Below are 20,318 nucleotides of genomic sequence, written 5' to 3'. Positions count from 1 at the left end.
TTTGTTTTCTAAGTTTTATAAATAATATGAATAATAGTTCAAAGTCATCTATATTATGTTTCTTAGATTTTTATAAGTCTAATTCATTAATAAACATTTGTACAGAAGGAATGCTAATATATTTTATTTTCCGTTTTCCCCAAAGATCATTCCCTAGTAACTTTTCTAGTAACTTCAACTATTTGAGTAAGATATTTACAAATGAACAAAATGATCTTTAATATCATTAAAAGGATATCAAATATACTTCCTGACTTGAGAAACACATACCTCCAAAGGAAAAGAATAATTCAAAATATACCCCGTTATCTCATGATCCATTTTATATCTCTTTCAATTTAAATTTTAATATTTCTCTATTGACATTTAAAACACCTTTATAAAATATATAACACAGAATATCATATGGCTTTTTTTTTTCCTTCCACCTTCCAATAGGTTAGTTCATAACCTATTCTTCAGAAACTTAGAACTAATGTGCTTCCTTATCCTAAGAGTAATTGTGTTGTAAAAACACCTTTTTAAACAAATATAAAGTTGCCACTTTTTACACACTTTACCATTAATTACAACTCAAATTTAATTATTTAATACATTTAATTAACAAACAAACTTTAGATTTGATGTATAACACAACCATGAGCATTGGTTGAAAGAACATGCATTGGGGAGAAGCTTCTGATTTGAGAATGAAAGCTAGAGCCGAAACCGGTTTGGCTCAGTGGATAGAGCGCCGGCCTGCGGACTGAAAGATCCCGGGTTCGATTCCAGTCAAGGGCATGTATCTTGGTTGCAGGCACATCCCCAGTAGGGGGTGTGCAAGAGGCAGCTGATCGATGATTCTCTCTCATCGATGTTTCTAATTCTCTATCCCCCTCTCTTCCTCTCTGTAAAAAATTCAATAAAATATATTAAAAAAAAAGAAAAAGAAAAAAAGAAATCTAAGTCTGTTTTTAAAACTTCAGATGCTATTCAAAGTATAATGTTCATATCTACCATTACAGAAAAGCCAGAGTGTTGTTAACATGTGTGAGCCTTCAACATGATAATGGCTTGATATCCAGCCATCAGAACTCCACCTGCTATGCTTGGACCTGACCTCCCTCCCAAGCTTCCCAGCTCTTTCAGACTAAAAATGGTCTAGTTAGTGCTGGAAAAAGTGTAATAATACTTTTATCACTGAGATATAAAACAACATCATATAACATGCTGACTTGGGAAGGAAATATATGCTGCAAAGCATGTTAAAATATGTTATCATTATATTATAGAACTTTAAGGCTGGTCATGACAACAATTTCAATAATTATAAAAACTAATATTCATTAAAATTAAGTATTTAATTCTCACAACAACCATCATGGCTAAGAAGTTAAGAAACTAACCAAGATCACAGAGCTTATAAATGAAAGAGCTAAAGCTTGAAATACCTGACTCCAGAACTCACACTCTTTTCAATTTACTATATTTCCATTCCCTAATCCCTATTCAAATACATTAGTGAACACCTACCATACCCACCTGCCAGTCACTTAAATTCCACAATATGTAAATTAAAGATTATTAAAGCACCAACCTATAATCCCTCAACCCAAACAAAAAGTAAAGCATGTGCTTTATTTTAAAAAGATTTCAAAGGTCACTCATGATTTCATTCAACCAATGTTTAAATGAAAATTTGCTATGTAAGAAGCACCATGCTAGATACTGAACAGATAAAAAGTTGAGTAAGACATATAGTCTTTCCCTCAAGCCCCAAAAATACATATATAATTCAGTACTGAAGAGCATTTTTACTTTTAAATTGCTACTTAATTTTATAAGGCAACATTACTCCTATTACCAAAATGCTAGTGTACTTTAGTAATGTATATACTATAGCAAAAATGTGAAAGACAGACTGTGCCATTAGCTTACATTTTCGATGACAAATGTCCACTCTTTATCTTCAAACTCCTCTGCATGAGGATCCTGTAATAAAAGCAAAATTATGAAGTTGATATACATTTCTCTTTTTTTTATTTTATTAATTTTTAGAAAGGAAAGGAGGAAAGAGAGAAAAACACTGATGTAAGAGAAAGACATCAATCAGTTGCCTCCATATATGCTTCGGATCAGGAATTGAACCCATGACCTTCTGGTGCATGGAAAATTGCTACAACTGAGCCACCCCATCCAGGGCTGATACATACTACTTTAATGTAACCAATCAAGCAATAAAATGCAGGCTGCCTTGTCTTCAGCTTTACCGACTGTTTAGGCAGAACAGCTTACTCTATTTCTCTAAACTTAAAGCATTATTTTATATTGAGAAATACTCTACTTCACTTATATTGGTGCATATCATCTTCCAGCATTGCATAGATGACAAGATAAAAAGAAACCTGATCAGAGACAGATAACTTATCGAGTAAACTATTAAGAAGCACTTTAGACATTACATGCTTCTATAAAACCCTACCCTCATTTTTATACATGTAAATATTTTAAATTAAAAGTATCACTTGAGGCAAGGCTTTCTTCTGAGCAGAGGTTATGTAAACATCTGGTATTTCAAAGTACTGCAAAGGACTTCATACTCTACATAAATGGCAAACTGGTGTGGCTATTGATATCCTGATCCCCACTTCACTCATTACTCCTGGAAATGCCTCAGAAACTTGAGAAAGAATAATCAATTCTACAACCAAATACAACTTTAAAAAAATGAGGCACATTTTTGCAAGTATTTATTTAATAAATATTTATTAAATACTTATTATATAGAGGCCTGATGCACGAAATTCGTGCATGGGAGGGGGTTGTCCCTCAGCCCAGCCTGCACCCTCTCCAATCTGGGATCCCTCTCACAATCCAGGACTGCTGGCACCCAACTGCTCACCTGCCTGCCTTCCTAATTGCCCCTAACCACTTCTGCCTGCCAGCCTGATTGATGTCTAACTGCTCCCCTTCCAGCCTGTTTGCCCCCAACTTCCCTCCTCTCTGGCCTGGTCACCCCTAACTGCCCCCAACTGCCCTCCCTTGCAGGTCTGGTGCCTCCCCCAACTGCTCTCCCTTGCAGGCCTGGTGCCTCCCAACTGCCCTCTCCTGCTTGCCTGATTGCCACAACTGCCCTCCCTTGCAGGCCTGGTCTCTCCCAACTGCTCTCCCTTGCTGGCCATCTTGTGTCCACATGGGGGCAGGATCTTTGACCACATGGGGACAGCCATCCTGTGTGTTGGAGAGATGGTCAATCTGCATATTACTCTTTTATTAAGATAGGATAGAGGCCTGGTGCATGGGAGGGGGCCAGCTGGTTTGCCCTGAAGGGTGTCCCAGATCAGGGTAGGGGTTCCCTTGGGGCATGGAGCGGCCTGAGTTAGGGGCCTATGGTGGTTTGCAGGCCAGCCACACCTCTTGGCAACCCAAGCGGAGGCCCTGGTATCTGAATTTATTTATCTTCTACAATTGAAATGTTGTAGCTGGAGTGGAGCCAAGCCTCCTGCTCGCTCTGTGTTGGCAGTCATTTCTGTTGGGATTTATGTATCTTCTATAACTGAAACTTTGTAGCCTGGAGAGAAGGCCTGAGCCAGCCAAGGCTGTAGAAACTTGGCTTCCTCCATTGCCGGGGCAACCCTAGTCTCTTGCTCTTTCAGCTCTATAGCTGCCGCCATTTCTGTTGGGATTTACCTTTTATAATTGAAACTTTGTACCCTTGAGTGGAGGCCTGGGCCTGCCAGGGTGTGTGGAAAGCTTGGCTTCCTCCATTGCTGGGGAAACTCAAGCCTCCCTCCTGCTCTCTGTGGCCACAGCCAGTTTGTTTGGGTTAATTTACATACTCGCTCCCGATTGGCTGGTGGGTGTGACTGGTGGGTGTAGCTGAGTGATGGTTAATTTGCATATTGTTCTTTTATTAGATGGGATAAGAGAGTGTAGAGGTGTTAGAAGGATTCAAACATAGTTGCCTTTGCTTTTTAAGGAAAAAAACAACAACAAACTAATCAAAATAAATATGTACTGAATGAAATACATGGTTTCACGAAACAGTGGAAAATAACACATCACTTTTTACAGAAATGGACATGAAAACTTTTATGAAGAGAAAGCATGTGAGCCAGGAGGGATGGTTTAAGACTTCTACAGATATTAGAATAAGTAAAAGCAAAAGGCAACAGAGTATAAGACATAAAAAAAAAAAAGTAGTGGGGTCGCATCATAAGTATAATTAAGTTATTCAAGTTCACTTCCATTTGTTAAGAGAAGGGGGAGGGATGAAAATATTGAGAGTGAGACAATATTCAAATAGAGTAGGCTTTTGGCCCAACATTCCAACCTAAGAGAAAGGGAGTGCACACAGATAGAGAATGAGCTCTGCTATTCCCCTTCTGGGTCTCAGGTCCCACATGCTGCTCCCGAGGAAGCATCTTTTTTCATGTCTGATTCCATTTTAGACTATTATTAATCTTCTGTTTCTATTGTCACAGCCTAATTTGAGTCCTTATCATGGTGGCTGAACAGAAGCAACTGCAGCATTCTCAGTCTATCTGTCCTCCAATCAATCTTGTACACATGGATTCTCCCAAAGCACAATTCTAACCATATTAGTACCAACTCAAATTTCTTTAATGACTCCTATATACCAAGGAATAAATTCAAAACTTCTTAGCTTTACTTCTTTATTTGTGTTTACTTTTTCCCCCCACTGCAATAGAACAGTAGCGACTGATTCTAAGCTATATTAAGGCAACTATTTCTATTAGTAAATTCAAGGAAATAGGATAAAAACCTTTCAAAAAGGAGTTTCTTTGGTGGTAATGGGCAGGGAGAGGTAGAAAAGGCTAAAAGGAAAAGAAAGGTAGAGAACTCTATTTGATATTTGTTTGTCCAAACTGGCCTTGCCCATGAACTAGGTTTATGGATAGAGAATCTACATTAATAAAAGAGTAAGATGCAAATTGACCATACCTTTGTGACACCCACAGCCAATCAGGAGTGAGTATGCAAATTAACCCAATAATGATGACAGGTTAATTTGCATACACAGGGCCAAGCGGCTGGGGGCAGGGTGTTCCACCCCAGCCTAGCCACTCCGGGCCTCTGGGCAGTGTGGGAAGGCAGAAAGGCGGCTCCAGCCAGAGCTAAGTTGGTGCCAGCAGCCACGGGAAGGAAGGCCTGTTCTTGCATGAATCTTTGTGCATCAAGCCTCTAGTACTATAATAAAATTTTAAAAAGCTTTCCCATGGGGAATTTAAGGCACCATCAGTGCTACTCTAGAGACTTAAGAAATAAAGCAAGACACAATCCTCAGGAAAGAGACATTTTACCATCCACCCTGCTTGCCCTCCCCCCTCATTTTGTTGAGAAATGCAGCCTAGCTGCATCATAGCTAGTACATGGTTTTAATGCTATTAGTTATTCACTTGGGACCCTACATCTTTTAGATCTCAGTTTTGTATTCCTGCATGAGATAACATTCAACCGAGCCACACTGGCGATGACTGAAATATTATTTTTAAACACCAATGATGTACGACCCCTAAAAGAATAATTTCAAGGGACACCTCTGATATGGCAAAGTGAGCAAAGACATGTAAAACAGCAAGAGTAATGTTCATTTTCAAGACACTTCAAAATGGCATCTATACTAATAAAAGGGTAATATGCAAATGATCGAGATGGCCTCACGCATAACGACCGATCAGCAGACTGCTATGCAGCAGGCATGGGTAGGTGGGGACTTGCAGTATCGGGAAATTGTGTCACAAAGTCACAATCCATCATCAGGAGGCCTGGGGCCTGACAGAGGCCTCCACGCAGCTCTGCCAGGTCCGCAGGACACCGTACAGCCCAGGAGCAGAGCTTGGAAGAGGCCTCTGCACACCTACACCGGGGGTCTGGGGAACCTCTATGCAGCCCAGCCTGGAGGCAGGGTCCAGTGGAGGCCTCCACATGCCTGCACTAGGGGTCTGGTGGCCTCTGCACAGCCCAGTCTGGAGGCCTTGCTGTGCAGAGGCCTGGGGGGTGGTCCCATGGCTCCAAGTGGCGCAGAGGCGGGACTCACGGCTCTGGCCTACCTCTTTGAGGCAAAATATCAAGCCCCGGATGGGTGGGCAGGGCCTACCTCTTTGGGGCAACGGATCATGGGGCTCCCGCACTGTGACAGAGACAGGCCAGGTGGGAGACCCCCCACCCCGAATGCACGAATTTCATGCACCAGGCCACTAGTATATAATAATAAAAGGGTAATAAGCTAATTTGACCAGATATCCTTCTGGACAAAGCCAGTGCTGAAAGGAAGCCTGGGTCTCAGGTGCCTGCGAGTGGCCGGAGCGAAGCCCAGGTCCCAGATGCCAGAGGGAAGCCAGTGCCGGCACCCAGGTGAAGGAAGGCCTACTCTTGCGTGGATTTTGTGTGGTGGCCTTTAGCATCTACATAAATGTTATTCACTAGACAAAAACATTTGTAATGAAGACTGCTTTCAGCTTGAATCAATTAAGTCTTCTTTGTGTCCTATTCTCTATCCTCTAGAGCAGTGGTGGCCAACCAGTGATCCGTGGATCACTGGTGGTCTGTGAAATCCAAAAAGTTGGCAACCGCTAGTTTAAGGAACCCGGACCACTGGTGGTCCTTGAGGTCTGAATGGTTGGTGACTGCTGCTCTAGAGCAGTGGTTTTTCAACTGGTGTGCCACAAGAACTTTTAAATCATGCAATACCTGACTATTTAGTTAGGGGTATTGACTGACCTCTTTTCCTTAGATTGTTGTCAAATAAAAATATGACAACAGCCAACACAACAATAGATACCCAGTATGAAGGAATTGAAATTATACTTTTCTTTTCCAGATCTGCAAAAATCTATTTTTTGGTGTGCTGCAGAATTTTAGTAATTAACTTATGTGTGCCATGAGATGAAAAGGGATGAAAATCACTGCTCGAGTCTCCTCTCATACCACTGCAGTAAAGAGAAAAATTAAAAATGGCTTCAAGGGCTTTTTTTCCTTCCCAAAACTCTAAAAGCCTTGTTATTCATTTACTAGCATCAGATATTTTGAAATTCAAATTTCAAAAACAAGCATGCAACATGAAGAAATTAATTTCTAGTTGAATCATAGAAAAATGAAACATTGATAAGTTCTTTAAAATGCACCTTGACTATGAGCACACCTCTGTGAATACTATACTTCCAACAAAGAGGGTTTAAAGTAGTCTTTTCCTATTTATAAGTTTCAAGATTAAGGGAATTGTGAAACTTTATTAAAGTAAAATTTAAAAGGGAGAAAATATGAAAGTTTTTCACTCGAATATTTTCAATGATGTTCAAAAAACAAGATCCAAAAATTATCATGAAAAAATGAAAAGTTTTTTTTGCTTGATTTACTTTTCTCTATTATAATTCTGGTGGGATGGGGGAGTCAGGAAGATAAAAATGTTGACTGAAATATTTCTTAAACATTCTAAGTGATCACAAGGTTGCCTTAGCACAAGTGATACAGTAAATGAGGCAGAAAGAGGTATTTGGGTGTGTGTTTTATTTTCCTACACACTATAACACTCTAAGTTAGGGGTGTCGAACTCAATCAGAGAAGGGGCCAAAATCTAAAATCCAGCCTAAATCGCGGGCCGAATGGTTTACTGAACAGTCATAAACTGACAATGTCATAAACTGACAGCGGAGTGCAGTGATGACAGCGCGGTGCGGGCCACATTGCAAGGCCTGGCGGGCTGGATTTGGCCCGCGGGCCTTGTGTTTGACACATGTGCTCTAAGTCATAAAAGTTCAGTGATGAGGATATGCTGAACATTCTCATCAGTACTTAAAAACAAGACTTATCTCCTAATCCTCCAAGTGACAAATTTCAACAGCCACTTTCAACTCAGAATCACTCAGTGTATATACTTTTCCCAAACACATGGCTGTCAGCTATTTATCAGCTCTATTCTAACTGCTCTTCACTATCATCCTCTTAAAAAAAAAAAAAAAAAAAAAAAAAAAAAAAAAAAGTTGTATAGCTCTGTCCATTCATTCACTTTACCAATATAAACAAAACTGAATCAAAACACTCAAGAGATTACTTAAAATTCTTCAAGAATGTCAAGAGATCTTGCTGTTATTGTAATCTATAGTCACAGTCTTTTGATTATAGAATAGGCAGTACAACGTAGAATACAGAACAGGACTAGCCCTGGTCAGCATTGTTCAGTGACTATAGCATCAGCTCGCACATGGGAGGGTCTCTGACTTGACCCCCAGTCAGGGGCATGTACCTGGGTTGTAGATTCCATCCCCACTCCCCAATTGGGGTACATTCAAGAGGCAACCAATCGATGTGTCTCTCACATTGACGTTTCTCTTTCTCTCTCCCTCCCTCCTTTCCTTTAAAAAATCAATGCAAAAAATATCCTTGGGAGAGGGAGGAGGAGGAGGAGGGGGCGGAGGGGAGGAGGGCTAAATCATAGTGTAATTGAGCAAGATACCTTCATTTCTAATCTCAATACAACAAGAATAATCATAGAACCTTAGGGTTGCTATGAGAATTAAATGAAATACTCCAAAGGTCTCATAGTTAACTTCTAATCTTACTGTATTATTCCAGTAGAAAAAATATGGATTACAGGGGTTTAATAACAGGCTTTTAGGACAGCTGGCTAAAAGGCAATAGGATAGTCCTGGTCATTCCCGGAGAAAAGCAAGAGTAGCTACTGTCTCACCCCTTATTTCTTCCTAGGCAAACCAAGTATGGGGTGTGTGTGTGTGTGTGTGTGTGTGTGTGTGTATACACACACACACACACACACACACACATATATATATACACATATATATATATATATGACAAGCATAATCAAGTAATGTTTTAAAGCCAATAACAGTAATATTAAAACTATAAAATACACATAAAATATTAAAAATGCTTTGTAAAATAGAAGAAATGAAACAGAGCATTTAAAAGTAGTCTTCCATTCATGGGTTAGTACATTAACATTCATCAATGTTTTTCTCTGTCTTTCCCTCTCTCTTCCACTCTCTCTAAAAATCAATGGAAAAATATCCTCGGATAGGGATTAAAAAAATAAAAGGAGAAATAAAGCATTCGTTTTCTAATTTCATCATTTTCAAAGAGGTTGTCTTTTTTCTTTTTTTTTGAATAGATAAGGAGTTGGTTAGGAAAGTACTAAATATGTTAGTACTTAATCACCATATGTGTGAGAAATACATTATAATATTTTCAGAAATATGGAAGACTTTCAAAAAAAAAAACACATGCATATAAAATAGGCTGGTAAGTATATGTACACTTATATATATTTTTGGATTTATACTTTGAATTTACACTAGAATTTTGCTTTTAAGCTATAATATTTATAAAATATTAATATCAAGCCCAGCAGGTTCTAGCTCATTGGTTGAATATCAACCCAGGGAGCAAGAGGCTGCCAGTTCGCTTCCTGGTCAGGCACATGACCAGGTTATGGGCTCGATCCCCAGCAGAGGGCATGCAGAAAGCAGCCAATGGATGATGTTTCTCTTTCTCTATTGAGATTTCTCTTTATCCTTCTCCCTTCCTCTCTCTAGATACATACTCTAAGAATAATTATAAAAGTATTTACTAAAATATGTTTACAAAATTGACCTATCAGCTGTTAAAGTATATATATATATATTTTGGGGGGGGGCTTCCGTGTATTTATCAAATGCTCATTTTAAAACATATCTTAGTATTAGCCAAACATGGCTAACAAAATGAGGCTCCGAACTAAGAATTCCACAAACCTCAACTTTCTTAAAGGAAAAGCACTTTAAATTTTCCCATGGACAGAACATAGGAAGTAGTAAAAGAAGTATCTTAATTATAACAAGTTCAAAAGGACTAGCAAATTATTCTGACTTTATAGACCATGAAATACCCTGATACTCTTGCATTGTTAATAAACTGCTATATCCCTAAAAATAATGCACATTAAAGTACCAGGTTGGACCCAAATGTATAGAACAAATAATAGTAAAATATTCTCTCATTTAGAACCATGATTCTATAATAAATTCTTTAATTTATAAAAATGAAACTTACCTTAAAAAGTGTCACAGTGATTTCAATGTTTTCAGGAACAGGCCATACTACAACACCACGGTATGGATTTTTTATTCCAGGTTGCCAGCTATGTGCCTACCAGAATAAAATAATGGCTTCAATATGAAGTACAGGAAATGCAATGTTAATAATTTAGAAAAATATATTGACCTTACTTAACTATCCGTTAGATCTGTAGTCTCCCTGAAACAAAAATAACTGGTCAAATGAAACTTTTCAAGCTTTAAACTTGGGACATGACAGTTATATCACACGATAGCTACCAATGACATCTATAAACAAACCTTCACACTAGTGCTCCCAAAGATGCAAAATAGAGGGCTGAGGACACTAGGCTATCTTCTCAGCATCACTTTTGTTGGGTTGCATCCTCTGTGGCAATAATGGGGGGGGCGGGGGGAAACACACTCAATGCTGCATGAGAGTCTACCAGTTCGAGACTCCACCATTCCCAATGACAGACCAATGCTGCGGCAATCAATGCCCTCCAACCGTCTGATGGAGGATGCCAGATTTTCATTTTGAAAAACTATCTCTGAACAAAAACCCACACAAAGCTGTAGTTAATGAAGGTAGTTTTCTAATCACAGCATTCAATCACCCGGGTTGTACATGCATTTGTAGATCTTTCACTTCTACCTCTGCTAAGAGATGAAGATGTGATTTCAGGTGAGGGTAAAGGTAATGAGAAAACCCCTCTATGCCAAAAACTACTCTCCACTTGAAGCCATTCTTGAAGATGACAAAGTTTTTAAATGTTGACACTGTTTGTCCCCATCCCAGTGCAGGAGCCTCAGACACACAAAGGAATAGCTGGTCAACACACAGACCCTTTCCTTGCTGCTTGATCTCTGTAACACTGCCAAAGTCTGTGACAATTGTGATGGTGGGGAGATTGCTTCAAAATTGGGAACCATCATGACGTTTTGGAAACGTGTTCTCATTGGAAACCTCCTATATACTGCCTGTAAATTATCCTCCAGAATCTCCCGACCTTCCTCTGATTTTTGCTGTGGGAATTACACTCCATGCTCTCACAGTATGAGGGGCTCCCTTTAGATTCTCCCAGTACGTGGTTGCTATTCTTCAGTGCTGGCAGTAACAACACATTGGCTGCTGGGCATTAGCTGGTGCAGCAGTGTGAAGCTGTTGCCTTCTGAATTTTTCTCACATAAAGTGACATTGGCTACAACTAAATCTCCTCTTCATTGGGATAAATGGAAGACTCCAAACTCCCCTGAAGGTGTGAGGTGGGAATTTATTACCTCAGAGATACTCATTTTAATGCAGGCACTTCCTGGTTTGCAACCTTCCACTGTGATAGAGGGCAGTACAGGCTGTCCTTGTGTAAACAGGAATCGTGTCATCATCTAAAGTATCTAATAGTTGGGCAGCAGCAGCTTTTGGCATGTCCAGGAACTCTTACTCGGGCTAGAATTTGCACAGAATCTAAGGTGAAAACCTACGAACCAGGTCACAGGCTCGATTCCCAGTCAGGGCACATGCCCAAGTTGCAGGCCCAAATCCAGAGGGGGAAATGCAGTGCAAGAGGTAGACAATAAGTGATTCTCTCTCATCATTGATATTTCTATCTCTCTTTCCCTCTCCTTTCCTCTCTGAAATCAATAAAAAATACATTTTTTTTAAATGAATGACTTTATCTGGCTTCTGTGGTTTTCAAATTATTTTGGCAGCTGAACCCTGTTTGTTGTAAAAATATTTTTTGGAACTCTAATGTGTGAAATAAGTTGTATTTTACTGGCTTAAATTTATTTTAAGGTTAAACTTACAGGATTTCCTTAATAATATATCAGGCAGTGAAAATGCAAATTAACAATTTGGTGGGTTGCAAGGTAGAAAAATTAGGTATTGAATAAGTATACATGTTGCTATATTATAGCATAAGAATATTTTTAAATGAAAAAGAAAGGAAAAAGTAATTGCCTGCTTTGCATTTAAGTTTATTTCCCATTAGACTGTCAATGTTTATTTGGGACAAGTAAAAAATAAATAAATAAATAAAATAAAGAATGCAATTTTTGCAGTTAATATTTCTAATGGGTGTAATTTTAAAGATTTTTTTCCCCTTGTAAATCTTGGTTATCAAGGTTCCCTAAGGAATCCCCCAAAATTTGGGATTTACCATGACAGTTCTTTTTTTGTGGTGGCATTTCCAGCCAAAGCTGATGGAAGATTGGTATGCCAAGACATCTCAACTAAGTCTTCATCTCTATGGCCTGCAGGACTATCCATGGAAATGCCATGAATCTGATAATAAAAGCTGACAGTTTATAAAGAACTTTCTATATGTCAATCTATGTTTGGAATTTACTTCTGTTTAACTCATTTAATCTGCTTAAGAAGCCTATGAAGTATAGCTACCATTCATTCATTCACTCCACTCATTTACTCGGTTGATACTATCTGCCAAGCACTGTCTAGGCACTTGGAGTAGGTAAAAACAAAACACAATCTGCCTTAGTAGAGTTTACAGTATAATAGGAGGAGACACACAAAATAATTAAGTAAAATATATAATATGTTAGGTGGAGGTAAGTGCTATGGAGGAAAATAGAAGTATAGAAGAAGAGTAGAGGGGGGGCAAAAGAAAGTAACAATTTTCAATAGGATAGTCAGAGAAAGTGTCATTGAGAAGGTAAAGTTAAGAGAAGGCCTTAAGAAGGTGAAAGAATCAGATATATAAATACATGAGAAGAGCTTTCCAAGGAGATGGTATAGCAACTGGAAAGGTGCTGAGGCAGTTAGATCACAAGGAGGCCAATGTGGCTGGAGCAGAGTCATCAAATAGAGGAGGAGTAGGAGACAAGGCCAGAGATATAATAAGGGTCCAACCATAATAGGATCTGGGAGGCCATTGCAAAGAGTTTGGCTTGTAATTTGAGGGAGACAGGAAGCTACTAGGGTTTTAAGCAGAAAAACGATAACTTAAATTATGTTTTAACAGATTCATTCCAGCTAATGTAAGAATAGGCTCCAGACATGAGAGGAAAACAAGGAGAAGTAAGAAGCTACTGCAATAAACCAGGGGAAAGCTGATAGTGACTTGGCTTGGAATGGTAGAAAGATGGTACAAAATGGCTAGCTAGAATATGAAAATATTTTTATATTTTCAAAACAGAATCAATAAGATCTGCATCTGATTAGATGAGAGAAAAAGTAGACATGACAATTCTAAGGTCTTTACCTTTGAGCAAGTAGAAGAAAGGAATGGCTATTAAGAACCAAGCAAGACTGCAGGAAGAGCAGGTTTAGGAAGTAAAATAGAGAACTCAGTTTTACACACATTAAATCTGAGGTGCCTAGGAGATATTCAAGTACAGATGTTCAAACAGACTGTTAAATATACCTTGTTTCCTCAAAAATAAGACAGTGTCTTGTATTAATTTTTGCTCCCAAAGATGCACTAGGTCTTATTTTCAGGGGATGTCTTATTTTTCCATGAAGAAGAATACGGTACACATTTATTGTTAAATGAAAATAAAGGAAATTTATTACCTGTATACGGTACAGTAGTACAGTAGTTGTCAACACAAACCAGACAAACTGTGAATCCTACAGTATCAAGAATTTACTCATTTATTCAATGACAATCATGTCATCTTCTGGAACATCATCATAACAATCCAATTCCTGAATTTCCTGGTGAATTTCTTGTGACTCCATTTCTTTCAGAATCAGTGGACCAAATCTCTCATGTTTAGCCTAGGGGGGCCTTATTTTCGGGGGGATGCCTTATATTTCACTCAGAAGGAAACCTATAAGTAGGTCTTATTTTCGGAGGATGTCTTATTTTAGGGGAAACACGGTATGTCTCTGGGATTATAAACTGGGGAATCATTAGCATACCGGTGATATCTAAAACTTAAGAGGGGATGTGATACCAAGGAAGTACAGATAAAGAATATAAAGACACAGCCCTCGCCGGTTTGGCTCAGTAGATAGAGCGTTGGCCTGCAGATTGGAGGGTCCCAGGTTCGATTCCGGTCAAGGGCACATGCCCCGGTTGCAGGCTTGATCCTCCAGTAGGGGACATGCAGGAGGCAGCCAATCAATGATTCTCATCACTGATGTTTCTAACTCTCTCTCCCTCTCCCTTCCTCTGTGAAATCAATAAAAATATTTTAAAATGAAGAATATAAAGGCACAAGCACTGAACCTTGGAGCACAATATTTATAGGACAAGGAAATGAGAAGGAATCGGAAAAGGATGGTCAATAAAGCAGAAGGAAAAGTAGAGGTGTATTGGGATCCTAAAAGTCTTATGAAGAAAACGTTTCCAAGAGAAAGGAACAATCAACCACATGTGCCAAATGTTAGTGATATGTCAAATAGGATGAGATCTGAAAAATAACCACTGGATTTAACAAAGCAGAAGCTATTATTGACTTCACAAGAGTAAGTTTCAGTAGAGTGATGATGGCAAATGCCTGGGTTCAAGAAAGAATAGAAGGAAAGAAATTGAAGATAGCAAGGACATACAACTCCTCTGAGGTGTTTTGCTTAAAGAGAAGAGAGAAATTGTTTGGTTGCTAGTGGGAGAAATACTGTCAGAGAGAGTTTTTTTAATAAGAAAAAAATATTTTCATGCTGATGAGAAATATTCATTTAAGGACAATTTAATGATACAGAAGAGAAAGAATTGCTAGAGTAATGTCCGTAACAATACAAAAGGAGACAGATTCACCCCAGCCACTCTGCAATAACAGGAATGAAGATCGAGTATATGAGGGATCACTTTCTGCTGATAGCTAAACACATTTAGGGGTTATTTCTAATGTTTATAATTGTAGTCATATTCTTTTATTAATTATACTTAGTAATGATCTTATATTGTTCTTTTTCCAAAGTTTAAGGCCCAATCACCAAAACCTATAAGACCTTGAGTTTATTTTCAGAACCCACATTTTAATAAATAAGAAAATATTCCAGATATAAAATATAATGCCCAAAAAAACTATAAATGTATGCTTTGAAGAAGATGCCATTCATACTATAAAGCAACTGAATATTTCCTATAATGCTACATTATAGGATTACATTTAAAAGTAAAAAAAAAAAAAAAATGTATTTACTTTATTTCCAGTGATTCTATTCCTAAGTATCTACCCAAAAGAAATGAAAATATTTGTCCCCAAAAATACTTGTATAGTAGTATCATTCATAGCATGATAGGAAATATTTGCAATATTCACTGGAAATTAAGCAAATGTTCATTAACAGGGTTAGTATAAATAATTACACTGTAATATTATTTACATAATGAAATACTTTTCAGAAATAAAAAACTACCAATATACAAAATAGCATGAAGAAACTTCAGAAACATACTGATAGAAATAGTGGAAATAGTCTGTATCTTGAAAAGAATGGTAATTACACAAGTATATATTAATCAAAACTCACTATATAATATAAATAAGATCTGTGTGTTACATTGTATGTAAATTTTAGCTCAATAAAAATAAAATTTAAAAAGATACCCTTAGTAAAAATATGTGCAATTTCTACTGAACATTTAAAATTCTATTCTACTCTCCATAAAGCTATCAGTCTAAAAAATATAAGCCTTTGAAAAAAAATAAATCCTTTTCTTCAACTCAGCAATAGACTCAGATAACTCATCATTTCTTATGTATATCCCAACCTCATCTTCTTGGAATCTGAATAAATTATTCCGAGGTACGTTTTATAAGTGGTATCTATTTAATTCATGATACCTTAGTACAGGGAAGTTAGATAACTTCTTACTCCAGACTACCAAGTCCAAGATCAAGGCTCAGATATCTGGCTTCTATTTTAAAACTTTAGTAACAAGATTATAATGGCTGGTCAATCATTTTAGTAGACTATAAATAACCCAAAATATCTAATAATGCTTTAAAATATTCAACGGTAGGGCCAGAGAAGTTTAATAATTTAACTTAAAATTGAATTCAATATTTAAATAAGAAATGTAGAAACAGACTAACCTTAGAAGACTTCCTTCGGCTTCTTCTTGTCCAAACTACCACCAATTTATCTGGTTGCCTGACAAACAAGAAAAAGATTAAATGTAATTTAAGTTATCTTAAATCAAAGTAATGTGAGGTTTGGTTCCAGTATATTTATTTTTAAATTTTAATACTTTTATTGACTTTTGGAGGGGGAGAAAGGACTTACTGTATTTTTCGGACCATAAGACGCACTTTTTTCCCCCCAGAAGTGGGGGGGGGAAAGTCCCTGAGTCTTATGGTCCAAATATAGCCTACACATATACTGTAAAAAAAAAAGTTTTTTTACTTGCCCGGCTCTGTGTGGTCTCTGTGTGCTTGCCCGGCTCTAAAATGGTTCTAAATGCTGCTGTTTACTTTACAGGGTTGATTACATGTGTTTATGACTGTGATGTTGGGTTTTAATGCACATAAAATATTTTAGGACACTATTTGTTTCAGAATCTTTTTTTCTTCATTTCCCTTCTCTAAAAACTGGTGCGTCTTATGGTCCGGTGCGTCTTATGGTCCGAAAAATACGGTAATCCTCACCTGAGGATATTTTTCCATTGATTTTTAGGGAGAGTGGAAGAGAGGGGGAAAGACAGAGGGAAACATTGATGTGAGAGAACACATCCATTGGCTGTCTCCTCCACTCCCACTACAGGTGATCAAGCTGCAACCCGGGCATCTGCCCTGGGGGGAAATCCAACCAGCAACCTTTCCAAGCATTGCAAGAGGCCCAACCAACTGAGCCACACTGAGTCACATGGGCCAGGGCAAGTTCTAGCACATTTAAAAGGACAAAAATGTCATTTGCTTTAGATTATATAGGGCAGTTACTCTTACAATAAAGCTTATCCAAATTAATTAATCAGTACAGCTAGTGAATATAGTTGTGACCTAATTTAAATTACTAATATTTTAGCCATATGTTTTTCTAAAAATACTTTAGCAAATTAACTCATTTGAACAAATCATGTAAAATTAAATACTTAGAACTAGTGACCATTATAAAAAGAATAGCACACATATATTTTCTCTAAAATTTAATACTGTACTTCTAACACAGTAGATACTTTAATTTGGAGAAAATAAGCATATAAATAGCATTACCAAGATTATTTAAATCTCTGAGTTAAATTACTTTGACATCTCTATATTTTATGAACAATTGTATGGTTTTCATCATTTTTATGGTCAACTCAATTATCTTCATAAAAACAATACAATACTGAAAATATGCACAATACATACTATTATTGCTAATAGGACTCATTTCTGAACTCAGCTACTTCTGGTAAGTTTTAAATACTGATGCCTAGGTTCCACCCCCAGAAAATCTGATTTAATTAGTCTAGTGTGCAGATTTTTTAAAATTCCACAGGTGATTCCAATGTGAAGCCAAAGCTGAGAAATATTGTTTATTAGGAAGTGGTAAGCTATCCCCACACCTCCTAACTTGAAACACTAGTGAAGCATTAGTTGCGATGCCATTGTTCTAACGCCACCTGCACTTCTAACTTGGCTTCTCAGAATCTCCTTCCACCCAACTCAATGTGATCTTGGTACTCAGAATGGGAAAACCTTTTACTGTAAAAAATCATGAAGGATAGTCTCCTAACCCAAATGCCTGAAGTTCTAAGAATGTAAATAAAACATAAATAACTTTTTTTGGAATGCCTCCAGAATGCTAAACTTTTTTATGACTCTAAGTTGTGTCTCATTTTTTAAAATGTCTTTACTAGAAATCAATCCACCTGTACATTATCAGGGACATGGCAGAACACTAAAGCAAAGAACTGCACTGTGAGTTACCGTTCTCAGTAGAAGAGTACCAATAACCACACAATTAGCTGACCACAATTAATATTTTAAGCATCTGTGATGCACTAGAAAACAACCATTAAATATTTACCTCTGTGCTTCCAAGAGGCAAGAAACAGAGCAATTGTGAGAGGTTTATCCAACTACCAAAGAACCTATAATTAATTACACAACTTCCTATCAAAAAAGTCAAGACAACCTGATAGAGTCCAGATTTCAGAAAGAATTCAACAATCATACATTTAACAATTATATCCAACTAGAGGCCCTTCATGCACTGGTAAGGGTCCCTAGTGGCTGCGGGCCAAGGTCTCCCTCCACCCCACCCCCTGGTTGAACTCCCAGACAAACTCTCAGTCAAGGGGATAACTTGCATACTACACTTTATTATATAGGATTACCTAAATTAAGTAAACAGGAAGCCCTACACAATATATATACACAGAAATATAAACAGACTTAATATATACATACCATATATGTTTACATAGAGATATTTACATATGTATTTTCTTTACATAAACGCACACACAGATACACTTTCTGTAAAACGGATCTAAAGGACTTCCGTGGGAAATTCAAAGCCTTTTGGTGGGTTTATTCAGGAAAGGAAACTTTACATTTAAAAATAAACATTTTAACATCTTCTATCCTACCCTAAAAGTCCTTAAAAAAAAAAAGAAAACGAATAGGAAGATGTCAAGACGCCTCATATAATGGTCCTGATGTCTGGAGAGTAGAAAAGGGAAGGAAAAGGAGTAAAAAAAAAGTTTCAATGAGTCAGATTATAAAGCAGTAATCTGTATCTTTCTTTGGTCTGCAGCTAAATGTTGTGCCCTCCTCTTTGTTACTAATGAGCTACTGTGACATTTAAGGTAAATTTAAAGAAAAACATTTCTGGCTTAAATTTAGACTCCTTTGCTCTTTTCCACTCTCCTGTGTGTCACATATGTGAGATGAGATTAAAAACGCTATGAGGAAAAAAAAAAAATCAAAAGCTATCAAGTGAAAACCAGGCTCATTACTTTCCAGAATCATAAAAAACATTCAATATTTTATTAAATGCCTGTTATATTCCTGGAACTGGGCTCAGTAATGGAGATATAGAAATGAAAGAAGATATATATTAAACCAACTAACCTAGCCCAGGCACAACCTTGAAGAATGCAAAGACAAAAAGATTTTATACAGCAAAGAAACTATTTATATATCTCAGGAAATATGCAGACAAAAACAACAACAACAACAAAAAAAAAAAAAAAAAAAAAAAAAACCTGCACAACTACTGAGATTACTTGATTTAGAACTGTAAAAAAAAGCTATAATTTACAATACTTGAAATATAAAGTCCAACAAAAGATGAGTGACAAATTACACTATATCTATCTAATAGAAAATTATAACACGTTAAAAATATTTTCTAAAAACATTTATAAGCTTGGGATATCCTGTTAAACTTATTTACACCGATCGTAATTTTTTTCTATACTGCGTAATATAAGAAGACACCAAAGGAATATCTCAATATGCTGTGGTTACTACTACAAAGTAAGATTACATGACATTTTAAGAATATATTTTCTGCAATTGATTGACATTACTTATTCTGGTGAGTTGTTTAAATGTGTAGTGGAGGAAGGTAAAGTGAAACAATACTTTTCAGTTTGTAATTAAGTATGAACAAAGAATTAAATAATTTAATTTTTTAAATTTTGTTGAATTTAAAGGATTCTCAAACAGCTGAATTAATTTGTTTCCTAAAACAATAGAAGTTTGGACCCTGTGTTTTTTGTCTTAAGTTAACATAAATGCTCCCCCAAGGCTGAGCAGGCCCAAGGCAAAATTGTGAAATAGGCCCCACTTGACTTAGGCATCCTTTCTCCCTTGATTTGCAGCCCCTCCAATTCCAGGGCCATTCTTCCTCGGGTATGCAAAATCAATGTGGTGCTCCATTACAGCAGGCAAAATCACAATAGACAAATGCTCTTCAGATCACTCATTCTTTTCTATGGCAATTAAAATCCCCCTCCCCAGCATATTTTAGGAGGTTATTGAAAGAAATCTGGGGAAGCAATTTGTATTAACTTAGGAGATAAGAATTTGTAAAAGAAAATGCTTCCAAGATGACATAGTACTAGAATGAAGGTTAGAAAACTAGTTTTTCCGAGTTCTGACCCTAAGTGACTTTAAAAATGTCTCTCCATTTTTCTGAGTCTATTCTGTAATTTATCAAATAAAGAGATTGCACTAAAATCTCAGCTAGTTCTGAAACACTATGGCTCAATGACTGTAAGGTTAAATCACTCTAACTGATTAACTATTTTGTGGTTTAAAATGAAATTAGAAATTCAGGAATAGGGTAAATAATTTGTGGCAGGGAATCATTGCCTCCTATCTTCTGATAATGTAGAGATAGCTAATATTACCAAC

The 20,318-nt window shown here is 37.1% G+C and overlaps 1 protein-coding gene across 7 annotated transcripts in view; it reads right to left on the bottom strand.

Annotated features, from left to right (window-relative positions):
- EHBP1 (EH domain binding protein 1) overlaps window positions 1–20,318 on the bottom strand; it is a 255,661-nt gene that overhangs the window by 214,266 nt on the left and 21,077 nt on the right. For all 7 annotated transcript variants that reach the window (XM_084901054.1, XM_084901056.1, XM_084901055.1 and 4 more), the window contains exons 2-4: window positions 16,062–16,119; window positions 10,051–10,146; window positions 1,918–1,971 (exon numbers count right to left, since the gene is read on the bottom strand). In XM_084901054.1, coding sequence (XP_084757180.1) covers window positions 1,918–1,971; window positions 10,051–10,146; window positions 16,062–16,119 — 208 coding nt within the window. The remainder of the gene's footprint in view (window positions 1–1,917; window positions 1,972–10,050; window positions 10,147–16,061; window positions 16,120–20,318) is intronic.

This window comes from Pipistrellus hanaki, assembly GCF_964339955.1.
Source record: "Pipistrellus hanaki genome assembly, chromosome: 12".
NCBI classification, from domain to species: domain Eukaryota; kingdom Metazoa; phylum Chordata; class Mammalia; order Chiroptera; family Vespertilionidae; genus Pipistrellus; species Pipistrellus hanaki.
Note: the sequence above shows the minus strand (reverse complement) of the source record. Positions and strands in the feature narration are given on the sequence as shown.